Source organism: Berghia stephanieae, chromosome 1, assembly GCF_034508935.2.
Source record: "Berghia stephanieae isolate SIO BIC M18660-M18661 chromosome 1, UCSD_Bste_1.3, whole genome shotgun sequence".
Taxonomy (NCBI): domain Eukaryota; kingdom Metazoa; phylum Mollusca; class Gastropoda; order Nudibranchia; family Aeolidiidae; genus Berghia; species Berghia stephanieae.
Window position 1 is genome coordinate 44,889,606 of NC_088360.1, and position 20,000 is coordinate 44,909,605.

General features: G+C 35.3%; 1 protein-coding gene across 3 annotated transcripts in view; it reads left to right on the top strand.

Annotated features, from left to right (window-relative positions):
* LOC144975776 (A disintegrin and metalloproteinase with thrombospondin motifs 6-like) overlaps positions 1 to 20,000 on the top strand; it is a 42,476-nt gene that overhangs the window by 9,825 nt on the left and 12,651 nt on the right. For 2 of the 3 annotated variants that reach the window (XM_078919968.1, XM_078919965.1), the window contains exons 4-12: positions 5,392 to 5,542; positions 5,962 to 6,106; positions 6,407 to 6,566; positions 10,221 to 10,304; positions 11,754 to 11,881; positions 13,841 to 13,884; positions 14,434 to 14,539; positions 16,326 to 16,472; positions 18,105 to 18,264. In XM_078919968.1, the coding sequence (XP_078776094.1) occupies positions 5,392 to 5,542; positions 5,962 to 6,106; positions 6,407 to 6,566; positions 10,221 to 10,304; positions 11,754 to 11,881; positions 13,841 to 13,884; positions 14,434 to 14,539; positions 16,326 to 16,472; positions 18,105 to 18,264 (1,125 nt within the window). The remainder of the gene's footprint in view (positions 1 to 5,391; positions 5,543 to 5,961; positions 6,107 to 6,406; positions 6,567 to 10,220; positions 10,305 to 11,753; positions 11,882 to 13,840; positions 13,885 to 14,433; positions 14,540 to 16,325; positions 16,473 to 18,104; positions 18,265 to 20,000) is intronic. The other variant, XM_078919972.1, reaches the window with a different exon arrangement.

Genomic DNA, 20,000 nt, shown 5'->3' on the forward strand with positions numbered 1-20,000 from the left:
GGTCAGTTTTAGAGCACTTATCTCACTGATAAAAGGACATAATATCCAGGTTCCGGTTCTGGTTGCAGTCAATGTTTTCACTGACCACAGGGCTTCCAGAATACCACTTTCTAAGTAGAAAGTGGCTACGGGGAATTATGGCCATCTGGCAGCCCTGACCAGCAATAATTGGATAGTGGAGAGCGCTTTGGATAGTTCCATCCATGGAGTAGCTACCAATTGTTCCTGTCAGTTTGGCGTAATGGAAACCAGGATAAAGACCTCCAATGATTTTATTACTCTGTAGGACAACATTCTACTTCGTTTTCTACCCTTCTGAACATTTCTGTTATTGCAACCAAACCATTGCATAGATGTTGCATCGTTTTACTAGATTCTAAGGGATCTTGCAGGTGGCAGAAAAGAATAGGATGTTCTCTGTCTGTTTACAAATAGCCAGGGTTTGTTTATTCATAATATAGACATGGTAGGAATTGTTTGTCTGTTATGTCTGTCTTACGACCCCACAGGTCGCCTTTATAATAATATACAATATATAACAGTCGTATGGATGGTAGAAAGGTTTTTTGATAAAAAAAATATTTAAGAAATAAAAATAAAAGACCCATTGGAGCCATAAGGCCGATAGAACCGGAGTTTTCCCGGTTTCTGAAGCGGAAATATCAATAACAAAATTGCTTGCTTCCCAGTTGATAGGTGACTGATCTATAGCAAAGTAATGACTGCAATGTTAACAAACCTAACTATCTAATCATCGCTGGGTGGACAGAGAGTCAGAGACACATTTCAACTGCACCAGGGAACGTTACCAATCCTTTTGTTGATGAGTTTTCTACCAACTGAGCTTTTGGACCCCCTTATTTAGCACTGGGGTTTATCTATCATACATGATACAAACACATGTCATGTGATACAGGCACTGACTCCCTCCTATTGCTTTTTACACTTGTTGTTTTTGTTGTTGTTGTTGTTGTTGTTCTTCTTCTTCTTCTTCTTCTTCTTCTTCTTCTTCTTCTTCTTCTTCTTATTATTATTATTATTATTATTATTATTATTATTATTATTATTATTATTATTATTATTATTATTATTATTATTATTATTATTATCATTATTATTATCATTATTATTATTTTCATTATTATTATTATTATTATTATTATTATTATTATTATTATTATTATTATTATTATCATTATTATTATTATTATTATTATTATTATTATTATTATTATTATTATTATTATTATTATTATTATTATTATTTTATTATTATTATTATTATTATTCAACTTCTTCTTCTTCTTCTTCTTCTTCTTTTTCTTCTTCTTCTTCTTCTTCTTCTTCTTCTTCTTCTTCTTCTTCTTCTTCTTCTTCTTCTTCTTCTTCTACTAATACTACTACTACTTCATCATCATCATCATCATCATCATCATCATCATCATACCGAATGACTGTCGATGTTGCGTATCCAAAAGAAAATAGACTCCTGAACAACAACGGCTTATATTTCCGTAAAAAAATAGTGTAATTTATCTAATTGGTGGACAGAGGGTCCGTAAGTATCTCGACTTCACCTAGGATCGATCTCGGTCACTTTGCGTGTGAAGCGAGTGATCTACCAACTGAGCCATCGAGATCCCCATCCATTCTGTGCATAAAAAAGAAAGAAGGAATTGATGGGAGCGTTTGTTTCTTTATATTTGTTAAAGTCCAAAAGACGTATATTATTTGACTATAATATGTGTCGTGTAAATGAATAGTGATCTGCTTATTGAGTTCGTATGAATTATGAGATGGTGTTTGTGTGTTTGTATATATATATATATATATATATATATATATATATATATATATATATATATATATATATATATATATGTATGTATGTGTGTGTGTGTGTGTGTGTTTGTGTATATTTACATGGATTTGTTTATTTCTATAAACAAGGATGAATGTTTGCATTATGTGCCTCACCTCATGACAGTCTGATTATGTACTCAAAGGGTGGTGCACCCATGCTGGAATTCTTACAGTTGTATCATTATATCATAGCTAATAGGTCACCGATGACTCACACAAATTGCAGAAAGAATATAATATGTATAATATAATTTTCTACCCATAATTTGAATGTGGAAAGATTCAGTAAGAAGTAAGTCATTATTAATAATGTACGTTTATTATTAAGTTTGATTTGTGCGGCTATGTCCTAGTGGTATGATGCCCGCCTTCTGAACGGAAGGTCCAGGGTTCGAGATCTCTGAGCGGCGCATAGTTGAGTTCTTGGAAAAGGCTCTTTACTCACATTCTCTCACCATATTCAGGTGTAAAATGAGTACCTGGTTGTTAACAGCGTTGTCCCTGACGAAAGAGATTGTAATATTGCCTAACCGGCGTCATGTCTCGTCCTATGTTAAGATGGGGACGCCTTGAAAAGCGCTTTGAGCACGTTTGGTGGATATTGTGCTCATAAATGCTCTAGTTTTTTATTGGTGTTGATCAACGTGTTCTTATTTGCAGGTCTGATAATTCTGTTTATAGGCTCATTGTTGGAAAGGAAACAATCTCAACCAACGCAAAATATTGTCCATCACAAGAGTGTTATATCAAGCCCATTAAGGAGGGTAGGGGGGGGGGGGGGGGAGCGACACTAAAAATGATGAATTTTGACCCAGTTTGCTAAAATTAGATTTTTGTGGGATGTTGTCATGTGACCATTTGTCTGCATAATAAATTGCATGAAAACTTCATCTTCAGTTTTTTTCTACTCAAAATAACGTATTTTGTGACCCATAGTATGGTTAAATCCTGCCCATTTTTAGTTTCAGTGGACTGTTTTCATGAAAGAATATCAAATAGTCTTTATAACTAAGTAAAGGCAAAAACATATCAATGAAAAGTAAAAACTCTCCTCTATCTTCAACAACCAATCACTTTGTTCTTAATTATGTCATGTGGTCACAATCCAATCTGAGAGCGAGAGGAGAGCTTTTCCCTAAACTCGTTTACTTTGACTTTTAAATGCGTTTTTCTCAAAACTGCAAGTTTTCAACCAATCTTCTTCAAACTTTCAACAAATGAGTGTCATACAAATACCCAGGTCCTCTAGGAGCCGGAATTTTGAAAAACAAAATTGATTTATGAGTAATTTGAAATTATGTAACTTTTTTCAAGGGGAATAATCGAGTAATAACTTTGAACTTAATTTTTAAAGTTTCTAATTAAAAAATTAAAAATCGGGCTTCTAGAGCCTCTTTATTTTCCTTTTTTCTACCCCTGGCCAAAATATTATGGCAATGGGTTGATAAACAAAAAGGCCTTGGACTTTTAAAGATTTGTTGTTTATTTTCCAATATGGCGTCGTTTCCATAGCAACGGGCAACTTTTTTTCGAAAAAAATTATATGCAATCATCTTTCCCAAACATATACAGTATGACTGTGCATAGAAGTTTAAGATATTTCATCAAATAAAAAAAATGACCGTTTAGTGTGTACTTCATAAAATGTATCTAGACGTCTATACTCAACATTTGGCCTTTGTTGTTTTCATTTTTTCATTCTTCTTTCTTTATTGTTGTTTTTGTTGTAAAAAACATGTTACATTATTGATAAAATACGGATCTGGCAAAGGCTCACAATTTCTTAAGGGGGTCGATTTGGTAGATTTCTCATAAAACGCACATCACTGACTCATTTATAACCGGTCAGATTCGGGTTTTGATTTTTTTAAAAACAATTCTGGTAATTTTTGTGACCGCTTTGTTAAAAGAGCATTCATTAAGTATAACAAGATATGAATTGAGTAGAAAAGTGCCAGAAGACAAAGGAGTACTTGACAATTCTATTATCCAAATGTTTAATCAAGTAATCGTTTATTTAACGCAATTAAGGACGTTATAAACTTCAGCTCCATGGGCTTTGTGGTTCTAAAGTACAACGGTAGACTGAGAAGTCTTCACGTCGCTCTTGTATATTTCAAAACTATAATAGATACAAAATTGAAAAAGGTTTCAAAACAAAGCTCAGTTTATGTCCTTTCCGTTTATGATTTTAATTTTCAGCATAGTCATCGTTCCCATCCATACAGATCCGCTAACAATGCGCCGTTATTCGCGTCGAAGGGGAATTTATGTGGCAAACTTCGACACTATCGTGTCAACTCCGCCTGCACCCCACTATCCTCCTTGAGGCGGCTTTTAAGTCTTAAGAAAAGGAAAATGTCACTTGGGGCTAAATCAGAACTGTAATTAAAAAAAAAAAAAAGAAAAAAAAAAGGGGGGGGGGGTGTTTTACGACTTCAAAAAATATATCCACCTTTCAATGTGATCATGTGTTAATGTGAGCATTCTCGGTATCCAACGGGCACAGGATGTTTTGACCAATAATATATCCATCTCTTCCCTATGAAATTCTAAGCCTTTGCGAAATGTCATTTTGTTTTATCTGACGATTTGTTTGGTTAAATTTGCTTCGCAAATGCAGTTTGTGGACAACCACTGCGAGCCTGCTCATTAAGTCTCTCTTTACCGATCATTGGCAGTTAAATAAAATTTAGTGACCTAACAGAAGAATAAATTAAGCACTTTTTGATGATATCGGATATATTCAATAGGCTTCAAGACTTTTCAGTCCAGCCTAGTTTTACTCTCACAATCAAATTGTTTAACAGTGGTCGAACTTAGAATCTGCTTTTGCAATAAATTCACTTCTTAATTTGAAATAGATTAGTTATCATCCCGTCCACATTGCTCCCTGATGTCATCTCAAATTTCTTGAAATGTGAGGCGTTGCTCGCCTATATGTATAGATTTGGATCGGTTTACTGGTTTTAGATCTTGTAATTTCTCTGTAAAACCCGATATGACAATCCAAAGTCTTACAACAGAACTGCTTATTAATTGTGTTTCTCTCTCGTGATAACAATGAGATCGTTGCCTTTGGCTTTAAACGATGATACCACGAACCTATTTACTGGTTTTCGAACCTAATAGGTCTGGCAGACGGCTACTTTGTTCTTTTTGTGTGTAGTGTGTGGAATTCTCTACATCTTTCCCAGGTTTAAAAGGTCCTAGATTTTTCTTGATGTTTTTTTTTCTACCATGCCCAGCTCTTTGAGCAAAGCATATTGCAGAATAGACCATTCGTTCCGAAGCAGATAAAAATCAACTTTGATCAAATTTCTGTCTAATTCTTGAAAGAATTGTGTATTTTAAGTTTTACAATAATCGAATTAAAAGGCTATTAGTAACATGTAGAAGTCATGTGTTTTGTTCATCGCTAAAAAAAAAAAAACATACACAGACATGTCTATTCTCACGTGCATAACTCAAAACTGGACTCAAATAAATAAATAAGATCTTAGCACAAAATCTTCATTTTTCTTCTAGCACGGGGTGTTTTCTACAGAAACGGATGACTTCTTTCTAGAACCACTGTGGAACCACACTAACACGATAGGGGAACAGGGACATCCCCATGTTGTCTATAGGAGGTCATCATTGAAATTGGGGGACATTACACAGCATTGCGGTGTTACCGGTAAGGATACTGTAAACCAACAATGTGCGTGTGTGTGTGCGCGCGCGTTTGTGTGTTTGTATTTGTATGTAGGAATAATTGTCAAGAGATAAACTTACTACTTTGACTTTTGTATTTAAATAAGTACATTGAAAAGATCATAGAAGCCACAGGATGCCAAAGAAATAATTCACTCAGAAGGTCTTCTTGACTCTTGATGAGTTTATTCCTCAATTACTTGATTTATTGAAATCATTCAGACCATTAAAAAATGAATTTAAAAGATATTTATTTGGAGTTTGATAGAAACGTAAGAGATTTGAACATAAACAATACTGTCCAATCATTTTCAATAATTTTACGCTCATGATTGTTTTTGATTAAATTAAAGCAAAACAATGTTTCATTTTGCCACGTAATTATCTTTTTTCCTATCACAGACTATAGACAGAGAAAGTATGCAAAGCTGTACCGGAAGAGGCCTGGGTCCTACAACTCGGTCCTCAAACAGGATCATCAATATCCATTTTGGACATGGAGACCAAAGGGAAGAAGGCAGACAAAATTACATTTAAAAAGAAAATCGTACGTTGAAACATAATAATACCCAAAGCTCATAGACTGTTCTGGTCTGGGTGAGGGTTGGATGTAAATTACTTGTAATAAATCTATAATCGGTAGATTAGTGTAGATTAGTGTAATGAGTTTTAATCAAAATTTCCTAGCTGAAGTTAGAAGAATTTATTTGCAAGCTTTTGGTTAAATAAAGATGATATCTTGATAAGCGGATCGACTTCCTTTTATCCTCTTTGTTTCTCAAAGTAGATAGCTATTATGTTTATGTTTATGTTAAAATGAAGCCTTGACATATATTTTTTTAAACAGATCAAAAAGAAGAAGAAGATGGAGAAGATCTGTGAGTGAAGCCAGACATGTTGAAACCTTTGTTGTAATTGACAAAAAAATGATGGATTTCCACGTCAAAGGCAGTATCAAAGGAGGAACTGAGTTACTTTCCACATATGTTCTCACCGTCATGAATATTGTAAGTGGAAATTATGAGTTTCCTAATTTTAAGATTAAATTTACCAAATTTCCCTCTTATTTGTTTAGAGTTAGACGTGTAAGGCTAAGGTTTTTCCTTGAGCAAGATATTTAACTCAAATTGAGAAAAGTGAGTGGAGCAGGCACTTATGTTGGTAACAACAAGATATGAAGTGAATAGAAAAGTGCCAGAAGACAATAGAGAATAAAAATTTTTCGCGGCGGTGGTGGGTTTGAACCTGCGACCTTATTGGTACGACAACTCCGCCTGGCAGGTGAGAGGTGGCTCTACCGTGTGAGCTATCCACGAACACCAAAATATTCGTTTCAAACTCAAAGTCATTACTAGATCCCTCTCTCACCCACTTCTTGAGACCGCCGATTCGTTCGTACACCACCATCGCGAATAATTTTTATTCTCTATTGTCTTCTGGCACTTTTCTATTCACTTCATATCTTGTTGTTACCAACATAAGTGCCTGCTCCACTCACTTTTCTGAATTAAAAATTCACCCCATACACCGGAGCATACTCAATGTCTCAATCGTTTCTATGTTATATGTTTGTGTTGAGAATATTGGCTTAAGCTTAACTGCTGGTCAAAATTATTCGCGATGGTGGTGTACGAACGAATCGGCGGTCTCAAGAAGTGGGTGAGAGAGGGATCTAGTAATGACTTTGAGTTTGAAACGAATATTTTGGTGTTCGTGGATAGCTCACACGGTAGAGCCACACTCTCACCTGCCAGGCGGAGTTGTCGTACCAATAAGGTCGCAGGTTCAAACCCCACCACCGCGCGAAAAAATTTTTATTCTCTATTGTCTTCTGGCACTTTTCTATTCACTTCATATCTTGTTGTTACCAACATAAGTGCCTGCTCCACTCACTTTTCTGAATTAAAAATTCACCCCATACACCGGAGCATACTCAATGTCTCAATCGTTTCTATGTTATATGTTTGTGTTGAGAATATTGGCTTAAGCTTAACTGCTGGTCAAAATTATTCGCGATGGTGGTGTACGAACGAATCGGCGGTCTCAAGAAGTGGGTGAGAGAGGGATCTAGTAATGACTTTGAGTTTGAAACGAATATTTTGGTGTTCGTGGATAGCTCACACGGTAGAGCCACGCTCTCACCTGCCAGGCGGAGTTGTCGTACCAATAAGGTCGCAGGTTCAAACCCCACCACCGCCGCGAAAAATTTTTTATTCTCTATTGTCTTCTGCCACTTTTCTATTCACTTCATATCTTGTTGTTACCAACATAAGTGCCTGCTCCACTCACTTTTCTGAATTAAAAATTCACCCCATACACCGGAGCATACTCAATGTCTCAATCGTTTCTATGTTATATGTTTGTGTTGAGAATATTGGCTTAAGCTTAACTGCTGGTCAAAATTATTCGCGATGGTGGTGTACGAACGAATCGGCGGTCTCAAGAAGTGGGTGAGAGAGGGATCTAGTAATGACTTTGAGTTTGAAACGAATATTTTGGTGTTCGTGGATAGCTCACACGGTAGAGCCACACTCTCACCTGCCAGGCGGAGTTGTCGTACCAATAAGGTCGCAGGTTCAAACCCCACCACCGCCGCGAAAAATTTTTATTCTCTATTGTCTTCTGGCACTTTTCTATTCACTTCATATCTTGTTGTTACCAACATAAGTGCCTGCTCCACTCACTTTTCTGAATTAAAAATTCACCCCATACACCGGAGCATACTCAATGTCTCAATCGTTTCTATGTTATATGTTTGTGTTGAGAATATTGGCTTAAGCTTAACTGCTGGTCAAAATTATTCGCGATGGTGGTGTACGAACGAATCGGCGGTCTCAAGAAGTGGGTGAGAGAGGGATCTAGTAATGACTTTGAGTTTGAAACGAATATTTTGGTGTTCGTGGATAGCTCACACGGTAGAGCCACACTCTCACCTGCCAGGCGGAGTTGTCGTACCAATAAGGTCGCAGGTTCAAACCCCACCACCGCCGCGAAAAATTTTTATTCTCTATTGTCTTCTGGCACTTTTCTATTCACTTCATATCTTGTTGTTAACTCAAATTGCTCACTCTGTGGCGCTGCACCGACACTGATGCCTGGGTTTCATTTCATTTTTTTTTTTTTTTTTTTTTGGTTCTCGGAGTAACCCTTAAAGAAATGATATTCCCTGAGAATGAATAAAGGGAACTTTTATTCATACAATGCAGAGTAAGAACAAAATCTGCGATGCTGGGTAGTGAAGTCGAATTCCCGCTAAGGATTGTATCAGCTTTGACATCCTAACTGGCGTATCTAACTCTAAAAATAATTTTGACAATAAAACTCATCCTTTAAATATTGATCGATTAAAATAACCCTCCTCTTTTCAAAAATCTTTCAAACCTTTAAAAGTCCCAGGTTTAAGAGTTGTTATTTTGTTTTAAAAATAAGAGTTGTTTTAATCAATCGATATTTGGAGGCCAAGTTTTCTGGCCAAAATTTTTATTAGAGGTATTTCAGCTAATTTCTTGAAGCTTATGCCTCTTATTATATTTATTTAAGTTAGTTGTGCGGCTATGTGGTCTAGTGGTATGACACTCACTTTCGGATCGGAAGGTCATGGGTTTGAGCCTCGCTCGGCGCATAGTTGAGTCTTTACTCTCATTCTCTCACCGTACTCGGGTGTAAAATGATTATCTGACCGTTAACAGCGTTGTCTCTGCCCGAAAAAGAATGTAATATCGCCTAACAGGCGTCTTGTCCCGTCCTAAATGTTAAATGTTGCTGTTGACCAGGGGCCCCCTGTAAACCACTTTGGGCACTTTTAGTGGATATTGCTCTATATCAAAGCTCAAGTAATCAAGTAATGCTGTGAAGCCACCCATAACCTGCGTTATAGTCTTTGCGTTGGGCATTTCTATTTTTAAAAGGAAATATTTTTATATCTTGTGATTTCCAGAATCATGGAAAGGGAGCGTTCATTGTAGGAAGACAACGGTAGGATAGTCGCACTTATTCATTAAATAAATAAATAAATAAATAAATAAAATAAAATAAAATAAAATTCCCTTTATTCATCCCCATGGGGAAATTTTACTTTAGGGTCTATTCCAAGGGAAGACTGGAATAACCCAGGCGTGAGCCGCAGTGCAGCACCGCAAAGTGAGCTAGGGCGAGGTGACTTGCTCAAGGCCACACAGCGCAGCGGCGGGTGATCGAACTCTGTACCTTTCAGGTACAAAGCAAAGACCGTACCGCTGAAGATTCAGAAATTGGTTTCTGGACCATATAGGACTGATCCTAAAAGTCTCGTAAGGACCTTTTTGAATTTCTAATTTACTAAAATACACCGGATCAGAATGCGGTGGGTGTCGCTATTATTTTGCACAATATTGTCTAAGTTTAGATAATTAAGGGCCTTTAATAAAATGCTTCAAATGATAAATTGGCAAATAATTCGATAACCACCGCCACCCATTATCGTTAATATCATCACCACCACCACTAGCATCACCATCATCATCATTATCATCGTCATCATAATTATCATCATCATCATCATCATCATCATCATCATCACCATCATTATCATCATTATTATCATCATTTTCAGTCATCACCATTATCATCATCTCCATCGACTCACGAATGTGTTAGATTATCTTTTCTTTATTTGAGGTCAGGTTGCGAAGTTATTCCATAATCCATCTATCGGTAACCAAGTCAACATTATCGTTACAAGACTCGCCGTTTTAGGCGAGGAAAAGGTAGGTAATTATTTACTGATCTTAAAACTAAATAGGTACACTGTTCTACCTAAAACTAAACACATATATCTATAAGAACTTTGTTGGACTTAGTAACATTTTCCGCCTTGTAGCAATGTCAAGAGACACTTACATGGGCCTTAACCGGATAGATGACAGTAGTAGCAAACTCAGGTCTGGAAAACCTGGGTAAGGGACTTCACATACATTACTCCATTCAACTATGGCGTGAATCAGTACCAGTTCATGATAGTTCTACTTTATACTGACAACAAAACTTTTTGGTTAGGAATATTTACTTCAATTATTGATGTATTGATATGGCCCTCAACATGTAAAAAATGTCAAACTCAAGACTTCAACTTCAATATTATTGGAATCAATAAGATATTATTTATAAAACCATTCCTCCTGAATAAGTACAGTTTAATTCTGAACTACAAAGGTAAATTCATGTATACTCGCATAATTACAAAGACAAAAATCCCTTCAAAAATCGTGTTTAACATCATTCAGTCGAGTGTGTGTTTGTGTGTGTGTGAGTAATATATTTGTATACAGTGTGTGTATGGATGTGCGTGTGTGTGTGTGAGAGAGAGAGTGTGTGTGTAATTGGATGCGTGTGAGCTTTTGTTCGTATGTCCGAATCTGCAGTGTGTAATGTTTTTTTACTGATGGTCAATGTGAAGCACTTCGAAGCTTCGGCATAAGCGCCATATTTCTCCTCTTCTTTTGCCATTTTCTTGAAATGCGCCCGTTCGGGATCCGGCACTTTTTTTCTGGCCATCACACAAATACTTATTGTTAGAATCTCTTGTCATATTTACAACATCAAAAGTATCGTCTAGTCAAAATATTTTATTCCATTTACTGTGGCATTAAATGAATAGAATTAATTGCTTGACACACAGTGGATATGCCACCGATTCATCTATTCTCATCTCAGTGAACATAGTTAGTGAGGGGAAGGGAGTTATGAACAAAAATCAATATAATATAACAACTCCGAAAAATAACAAAATATCAAACACGGAACAAGGAGGGTTGTGGGTCCAAAACATTCCGTGATTGACTTTTTTTGGGGTTTTTTTCCGAAGCTGTTATATTCATTTTGTTCATTATTTTTTACAATCTACAGCTTATAGCAGCTAAGTATCACTTTTACTTGGAAAGGGAGTTGAAATATTCAACTTAAACCATAGCTCTCCATTTGTTAGTTGGACACTCTATCAACCAAACTCATTGGCCCACGTTATCAGGGAGTTAACAAAATTGTATTTGATAAAGCGAGGTTATCTTAAACGATTTAGAATTCATATTAAGGCGATGGAGCCGGTAGCACTTTTAAAGTGTTATGGCTTAGATTCAAAAAAGCTTTTCGCTTCGCCTTGATGAGAAACAAATTATTTTAATCTGATAATTTCAATGATATCATTCGCTCCAAAACAGGGCAAAAATCTACCTCACATCAACCACCATGCCGACAAGAGTCTAGACAATTTCTGCAAATGGCAGCATGAACTCAATAAGAGAACCAACTCATCATTCAGTCACGATAATGCCATTCTCATTACTAGGTAAGAAATATATTACCCTTGTAAAGCTTGGTTGGATTAAATAGTATGCAGGAATGAGATAGGGAAGAGAGAGAGAAGGAGAGAAAGAGAATAAACTCCTGACCGAAAGTAAGGATGATGTAGAAGTGAATAAGTAGATATACGAACATACAGTCATACAAATATAGATAGAAAGATAGATAGATGGATAGAAAGATAAATAGATGGATAGATAGATAGATCGATAGATAGATAGATCGATAGATAGATAGATAGATAGATAGATAGATAGATAGATAGATAGATGGATAGATAGATTGACGGATAGATAGATGTTATGTATGTATGTAGGTAGGTAGGTAAATACATAGATAGATTATAAAATATTGAATTAGATAGGTGTGTACATTATGATAACGAGAAAAAAATATAGAAATAGTAGCTTCTCCACTTTAATTCCTATTGCATGGGGATATAAGTTGTTTGCCTTTTCATTCGTTGACATTTTTGTGGTGTCAATTTAACCACCGATAGGCTTTCTTTGTGAGTACATTTGATTCGCGTTTTGTTGCTTTAAACGGGGTGTTAGATTGTTCATAAAATTGTCTTTTCCGTTATGCTATTTTCATAAAATTTCTACAAACGATCCTTTGTTTTTTGGGGTTTTTTTTTTTAATCGGACGATAATTGGAATTTGACCACTTAATGTTAACGCTCAGACCAACTGATAATTTAAGATAAACTTTTAATCTGTGTGGTTGATCATAAGTTTAAGCTTCCATAACTCCATATCACAATACCTGTTTAATAAATTTATTATGTTTTAGATAGCGGTAGGAATTTGGCGTAGATATTTTTAAGATTCGTTTATCATTAAAGAAGTTTACGTTGGATTCCAACTCAAGCGAGAGATTTACCAGGAAAGATGAGTGTTGTTTGAAGAAGAAATCGTGGAGGCAAAAATAAGCTTCATTAATCTTCATTAACCTAGAAGAGCAGATTAAAAGGAGGAAATAATATGTCAAATTGAAAGGGAAAGTATGGGGTTGCAAAATAATAAATTAGTCCAGGTGAGAAATAATGATATCGCACAGCGATGCATGGAATGTATTAATTTCAGATCACCTATCGTCTATTTGTTGAGTATACATCAGACATGTCATGCAGATACAGATGCATAAGAATAGATAGCACCCGTGACACATGGAAAATATCTTTTTTTTTTCAACCCAAAGATTACAATACTTTAAAAAGCAAACAGGCAAAACCGATATAAATCTACAGTATTCATTTTATAGGTGTGGGAAATTGTATTAAACCACAGATCATTTCTTGTTGTGTGGTTTATTGCTTTAAAGTTATGTGTTGTCTCTCGCGTAACGTCACAATTCTTTTCGAGATTTTAAGCAAACAAATATTTTGTCACTCGCTGTGATTATTTTGTACTTTATTTTGTATTTGGCCACGTCGGTAAAATTGCAATTCATTTACCAAAACCAGTTTGGATATAAAGAAAAGAAAAAGAACTCCTATTGTATGTAATTGTACTGCTGGATTCTTTTGGGCGTTATCGAATTTAAAAAATATGATGCCACAAAAACATTTTTCTGGGGTTCAATTTAGTTAAATAAAAATAAAAATGGCCGTTCAGCTTTTCTATCCTAGCATACATAGGCAAAGCATTTAATTCCTACCCTGACAAGTTCACTGTCTAACGTATGTATGAAATACCTGCTTAAATGAACACCCAAGTGAATTTATTTATAGAATTTATATGGGACTATTAAAATCAAGGGGATGGAAAAAACTTTCAAAACTTAAAACGTTTGTCGCTAGAATGATAAGAGTACAGATAGGTATTTGGCTATCAGGTTAAATGAGAACTTCGTTCGTAAAGAATGGGTGGATTTTATAATTTGAATGTATAAACATTATGTGCTGTTTTATTGGTAAAAATTTATTTGATTTTCCTCTCCACAGGTACGATATATGCACGTATAAAAACAAGCCTTGTGGTACATTAGGTAGGTAAAGCTTTAGACAAAACAAAATGGTTTATTTCCGCATACCAAGAATGCTATATATTTTTACAAGTGGAAGAAAACTGTTCAATGACAATAATTAGTTAAGGCTAAAATGCCAACACCCACCAGGCAGATAGGGATATAACACCATAATGCATTTTCCTTCTCCCTGATACTTGAGCAATTCTTTATTTACTTTTTTTGACATGGCTTTTAAAGATAATTATCGACCTATATTTTCACATTTTATCCCAATTAGATCTTGATGGACAGGAATGAGTCGTTAAATGTATATATAGTTCTAGAATCCAATGGTTGCAATCTGCCGTAATCTATAAACAAGAAAACGTATTTACAGGTTTGGCCGGATAACTTGTCCTTTAAAAGTCGATCGATTCAAATGACATTCATTTGTCAAAAACTCTCAAACCTGGGATTTCGTTAATACCTATCAAATTATTCATTGCAAAAGATGGTAGTATCCTACCATAAAGGCTTCAAGGATGAGGACATATCTATAGCGGTTTTTGATATTCCATTGCATTCCAGGCTTGGCCCCTGTATCAGGAATGTGTGAGGGTGATCGGAGCTGTAGCATAAACCAAGATATCGGATTGGCATCTGCATTTACCATCGCCCATGAGATTGGTCATAAGTGAGAATTGTTACAATTTCTGCTGCTTTTATTATCTTTATTTTGTTTTGTTCCGTGTGTGTACGTGTGTGTGTGTGTGTGTGTGTGTGTGTGTGTGTGTGTGCGTGTGTGTGTTTGTGTGTGTGTGTTTGTTAATTGATTATTTTCTTTTTCTTTTCTTTTTTCTTTTTTTGTTTTTTGTTTTTTGCATTGCTGATGTTTCTTCTTTGTGTGGGTTTTCTTTTCGTTTTGACTTAAAAGTCTATTGTTTCAATTGCCGACTTGGTGAGTGGTGAGTGTTATCAGATTGTTTTATTAATGCTTTCATTTTGTTTATCATAAAAGCCGTCCCACGTTGGTTATTCATGGCAGAATGTGGGTATGACGAAATTAGGTTTTTTAATGCCAATTTCAGTTTTCATAAAGCATATCGTTGCTAATGTTATGACGTTTAAACTAGAAGTAACCAATCAAAAGTAACTGCCATTTCCATCTGGCATTTTACAAAGCCAGCGTGTAAAAAAATTATTATTCTTCATTGAAAAGTGGGACATTCCTAAGAAAAATCTTTTTATTAAAGCGAAGGGGGGGGGGGGTAGATTACTTCTTTTTCTTGTCGGATTTGAAAAAAAAAACGTTCCACAAGATCCAATTGCAATCTGTAATCAATTGTAGATGGATTAATTTGATCTCGGGATTGTTTTGATTTTATGCGAAAGACAGTAAATTTTATTCATTTTGTCCATTCCTTTGTTGATGAAGACGGGCTCGGTATCAAAAACGTCAATTTAAATGCAGTCTGACTTTAATTGAATTGTTTACCCTTACATTTTTGCTTCATCCTTTTAAGTGTCAGACATTATTATTCTATTCGTTTTTGAAGTCGATCTAAACCCTAAAAAAAATCAAAAGATAGGAATAAATTAATAAAAATAGTATTGATAGATATTAGCATGATCTTAATTCAGAGGAGTTCCACGGGTTTAAATGCTTAATTCGCTACACAAGGTTTCATTGATTCCTTCAAATGGACTTATAAAACGATATAATCACTGTCTCATGTCATACGGTGAAGTCGCCATTTAGGTGTCTGTTTTGTATTAGCACTCTTACATTATCCGTGACCTGTAGCTAGGTATTCCTTCACACCTGAGTAAAGGGGAGTAATTTGTGTGAAGTTTATTACCCAATACACAATATAGGTACCAAAGTTTTGCTATCACTGTTACTCATTCAGACACTGACGACGCTTATAATTGCTTAACTTTGAGGTCAGACGTTACCGTTAAGCTACAGGATCACAGACTAGATAATGGATATATATATATATATTATATATATATATATTATATATATATATATATATATATATATATATATTATTATATAGCTGTCATATATATATAGCTGTCATTTAGGTGTCTGTTTTGTATTAGCACTCTTACATTATCCGTGACCTGTAGCCAGGTATTCCTTCACACCTGAGTCAATGGGAGTAATCTATGTGAAGTTTATTACCCAATTCACAATATAGGTATCAAAATTTTGCTATCATTGTCACTCATTCGGACACTGACGACGCTTATAATTGCTTAACTATGAGATCAGACGTTACCGTTAAGCTACAGGATCTAGATAATAGATATATAATATATCCAATGTAGTACGTTGATTTTTCTTCGTTCTGATAATGCTTGAAAAATACGAGACCGTCTGTACACCATAAAGTTACCTTTACGTAATTATTCTTGTTGTCACATCTGTTTTGTATTATTTGTTTGTTTGTTTTCTCAAACATTTAAAACAGTTTTGGAATGCATCACGATGGAGCTGGAAACCAATGCGGGCTACCGGGAAGAGAGCCCGCTCGACTTATGGCTGCAAGGCTGACTAAAGAGACGTCACCATTCAGCTGGTCTAGTTGCTCTCGGGATTACCTCACGGACTTTCTGGAGTAGGACTTCCATGTTGCTTGTAAATATAATGATAACAAGGCTATGGGCTATTATTGGGGTAGGACGTCTTTTAAAAAAAAGTCATGTCTCAAATCCATATCAATAGGTCACATGTAACTGGGAGTTAAAGATAACAATTGCTTGTTACCGCCTGAAAAGGACGCGTTATTTAGTAATTATTTGTATAACAGGAATGTAATAGCCCTTTCACTTTGGAAAAAAATGAGCTTTTATACAGAGCAACTTCGCTAAATGTGCTCAAATTTATAAGATTGCCAAGCGTTGTAATGTTTTGGTTTTCTTTAGACAGGGACAACGCTGTTCCCGGATGTTACTCATTATACAACTGAGTAAGGTGGGAGTATGTGAGTAAAGAGAAGGTTTTTTAAGGGAGGGATTAAAATTTGGGCCGCCAACACTTAGACTTAAAGCAGTGAACTACAGGTCAAATGCTAAGTGTAATGCCACATGACCAAAAATCCACACAAATTTAAAAACACATCGACGTAATCTACCGCTGTATTTTTCTCCTTTGTAAAGCATACATACTTAATCTTGAATTAACCCCCAAATGATTGTCATCTAGTTCAGCAAGACATAGTACAGTTTTGAATTGGTCGGATTTTTAAGATTCAAGATTCAAAGTTTATTTTATGCAGTTTGCCAATACAGAATACAAATCAAAGTACAATTACTAATGATAAAAACTAACATGGTCAGATTATTGTAAATAAACAAGAATTAAATAAATTACTTACTTTTCTGAATGATGATGATGATGAAGACGATGGTGATAATGATGAAGATGATGATGATGATGATGATGATGATGATGATGGTGGTGGTGGTGACGACGACGGCGATGATGATGATGATGATGATGATGATGATGATGATGATGATGGTGGTGACGACGACGGCGATGATGATGATGATGGTGATGATGATGATGATGATGATGATGATGATGATGATGATGATGATGATGATGATGATGATGATGATGATGATGATCGGAATAAAAAACAATTCAAGTTTGTTTGTTTTTTCTCATGCTCTTATCTGTTTTGAAGTTTATTTAAGAAAAAGATGCAATAGTTTGTTTCCCATTTCAGGAACTTTTCATTTTTTTAAACATTGAAGTTTTACACAAATACAATACTGTTTTGAAAATGTATGTAACCTTTATGAAATTGCTCCTTTATTTATTTATTTTTCTTTCAAATAAAAGTATTTCTATTCTATTGATAATTGAAAAGTCATCTTCAACTCAGACTCCTTTCCGCACCATCAATATCCAGCGAGGATTAAACTTAAGATGCTTTGTTTTTTTTTTACAACACACTTTTCATTGATTTGTTTGAAGTTAATCTCCATGTAAGCAATATATAGGTCTACAGATCTTCAGGTCATATTTTTGCAAAAGGCCCCATGAGCCCATCACTGCAAATTTCACAAATCCGTCATCAATCAAACTAACATTGAATATGTATGTCGGCTATTTGAATCCTATAAGATGCTCTGTTGAATGTTTCTTTGTCTTCTAGAACGAATCTATGATTTCAAAGTTTTTAAATAGAGAGATACTTCTACCAAACACAGACCAATAACACATGATGATGTCATTTCAGTTCCGGTAAAGGTTTCTGCTTGGACAACATACCAGTCAAACGTGAGATATACCCGCGTGACCTGCCGGCCGAGACTTACGATATAGACGCCCAGTGCAGATTGCAATTCGGGTCAAAATCAAAGGCCTGCAAAATGAAGGTTGGAGGCCACAAAATAGTCGTTAGTAGTTTGAAATATTAGACGTGCAGCATGCTCCCTAACCATGTATGTTTAAGGTCATTAGTCAGATTACTACCAGTATCGTAGACTTCCTAATCATGTATGTTTGAAGCCATTAGCCAGATTACTACCAGTATCGTAGACTTCCTAATCATGTATGCTTGAAGCCATTAGCCCAGATTACTACCAGTATCGTAGACTTCCTAACCATGCATGTTTGAAGCCATTAGCCCAGATTACTACCAGTATCGTAGACTTCCTAACCATGTATGTTAGAAGTCATTAACCAGATTACTACCAGTATCGTAGACTTCCTATCATGTATGTTTGAGGACATTAGCCCAGATTACTACCAGTATCGTAGACTTCCTAACCATGTATGTTTGAAGTCATTAGCCAGATTACTACCAGTATCGTAGACTTCCTAACCATGTATGTTTGAAGTCATTAGCCAGATTACTACCAGTATCGTAGACTTCCTAATCATGTGTGTTTGAAGCCATTAGCCAGATTACTACCAGTATCGTGGATTATTATAACGCCAGGTAAAAAAATAAGTGCACAAGTCAATGTCGACATCCCCTTTCAAATATATTTAACTGTGCCTTCTTCTTGGCATTCTTATTTCAAAGAATAATTTGTTGTTTTCCGAACCACTCTGATTGTTTTAAGCATCAATTTCATATAATAAGCGTCAAAATCATCGCAGTAGAATTTAGACTAATGCAAGTGTTAACCAATTGGACAATTCACAAATAGTGAAGATAGATCGTAATGACACAACGTGACTATTATTTTTTAAAACATTTTAAAGCGCAATCCACATTTACATTTCTCTTTCAGGGTATATTGAGTGTTCAAACCAAAGTGATAAATATCTATTACAGTATCGATTTTGTGCCACAATCCATTGTCTACATTATAGGCAATCCCAGCTTGAATAGTGTTGTGTTATTTGTTTGACCCATGTTTCTTATATTATTTTTAATATTTAATTTCTGCTTTTCTCTGTCACCACTTGAATCTTAGCCGCGCTTTTACCGGCTAATGCATATTTACTATAATTATATTGCCCCATTTAACGCAAAAGCGCATCCTGAAAAAAAAAATATATTACTTGATAAACAGTGATGACAGAAACAACAATCTTAACGTTAATGACTGCAATTTAGGACCGCTCGAAATACCAAATTTGCAAACACTGTTTCATAAAAGCAGATATCACGGGGGATGTAATCGCGCTTTGTATGGTGTCTGATAAAAATATGTATGTGAAAATAAATGAAAATTGTTGTCCGCGAATGTCTCATAATAAGATGTCTTTTCACAAACGGAACATTAAAACTTCAAATGTTATCAGTATCTAAAGTCCGCTTTTTGTATCATTCCATGCACCAATAAACCCATGCATCCAAACTAAACCATTTGTGCTTTGGCACAATTACTAAGCCAAGTTAATTGTTTTTCCAACTTCATATTCTCACATATCGTATCGTATCATATCGTTTAAGATGCTCTTTGTAACTCATGCATCAATAGCCATTTTTCATACGTATATATAGCTAACATCCATTGTTAATTTGATAATGTTGGTACATATTGCTGTTTTGAATTATCAAATATCTGACACACATATGATTGTGCCAGGTGGTCACCAAAAGAAAAATGCGACCCTTTGTGTCGGCTTGTATTTCTAAGCCTCTTCATTAGATTTCTTTCAAATTCAATAAACAAAT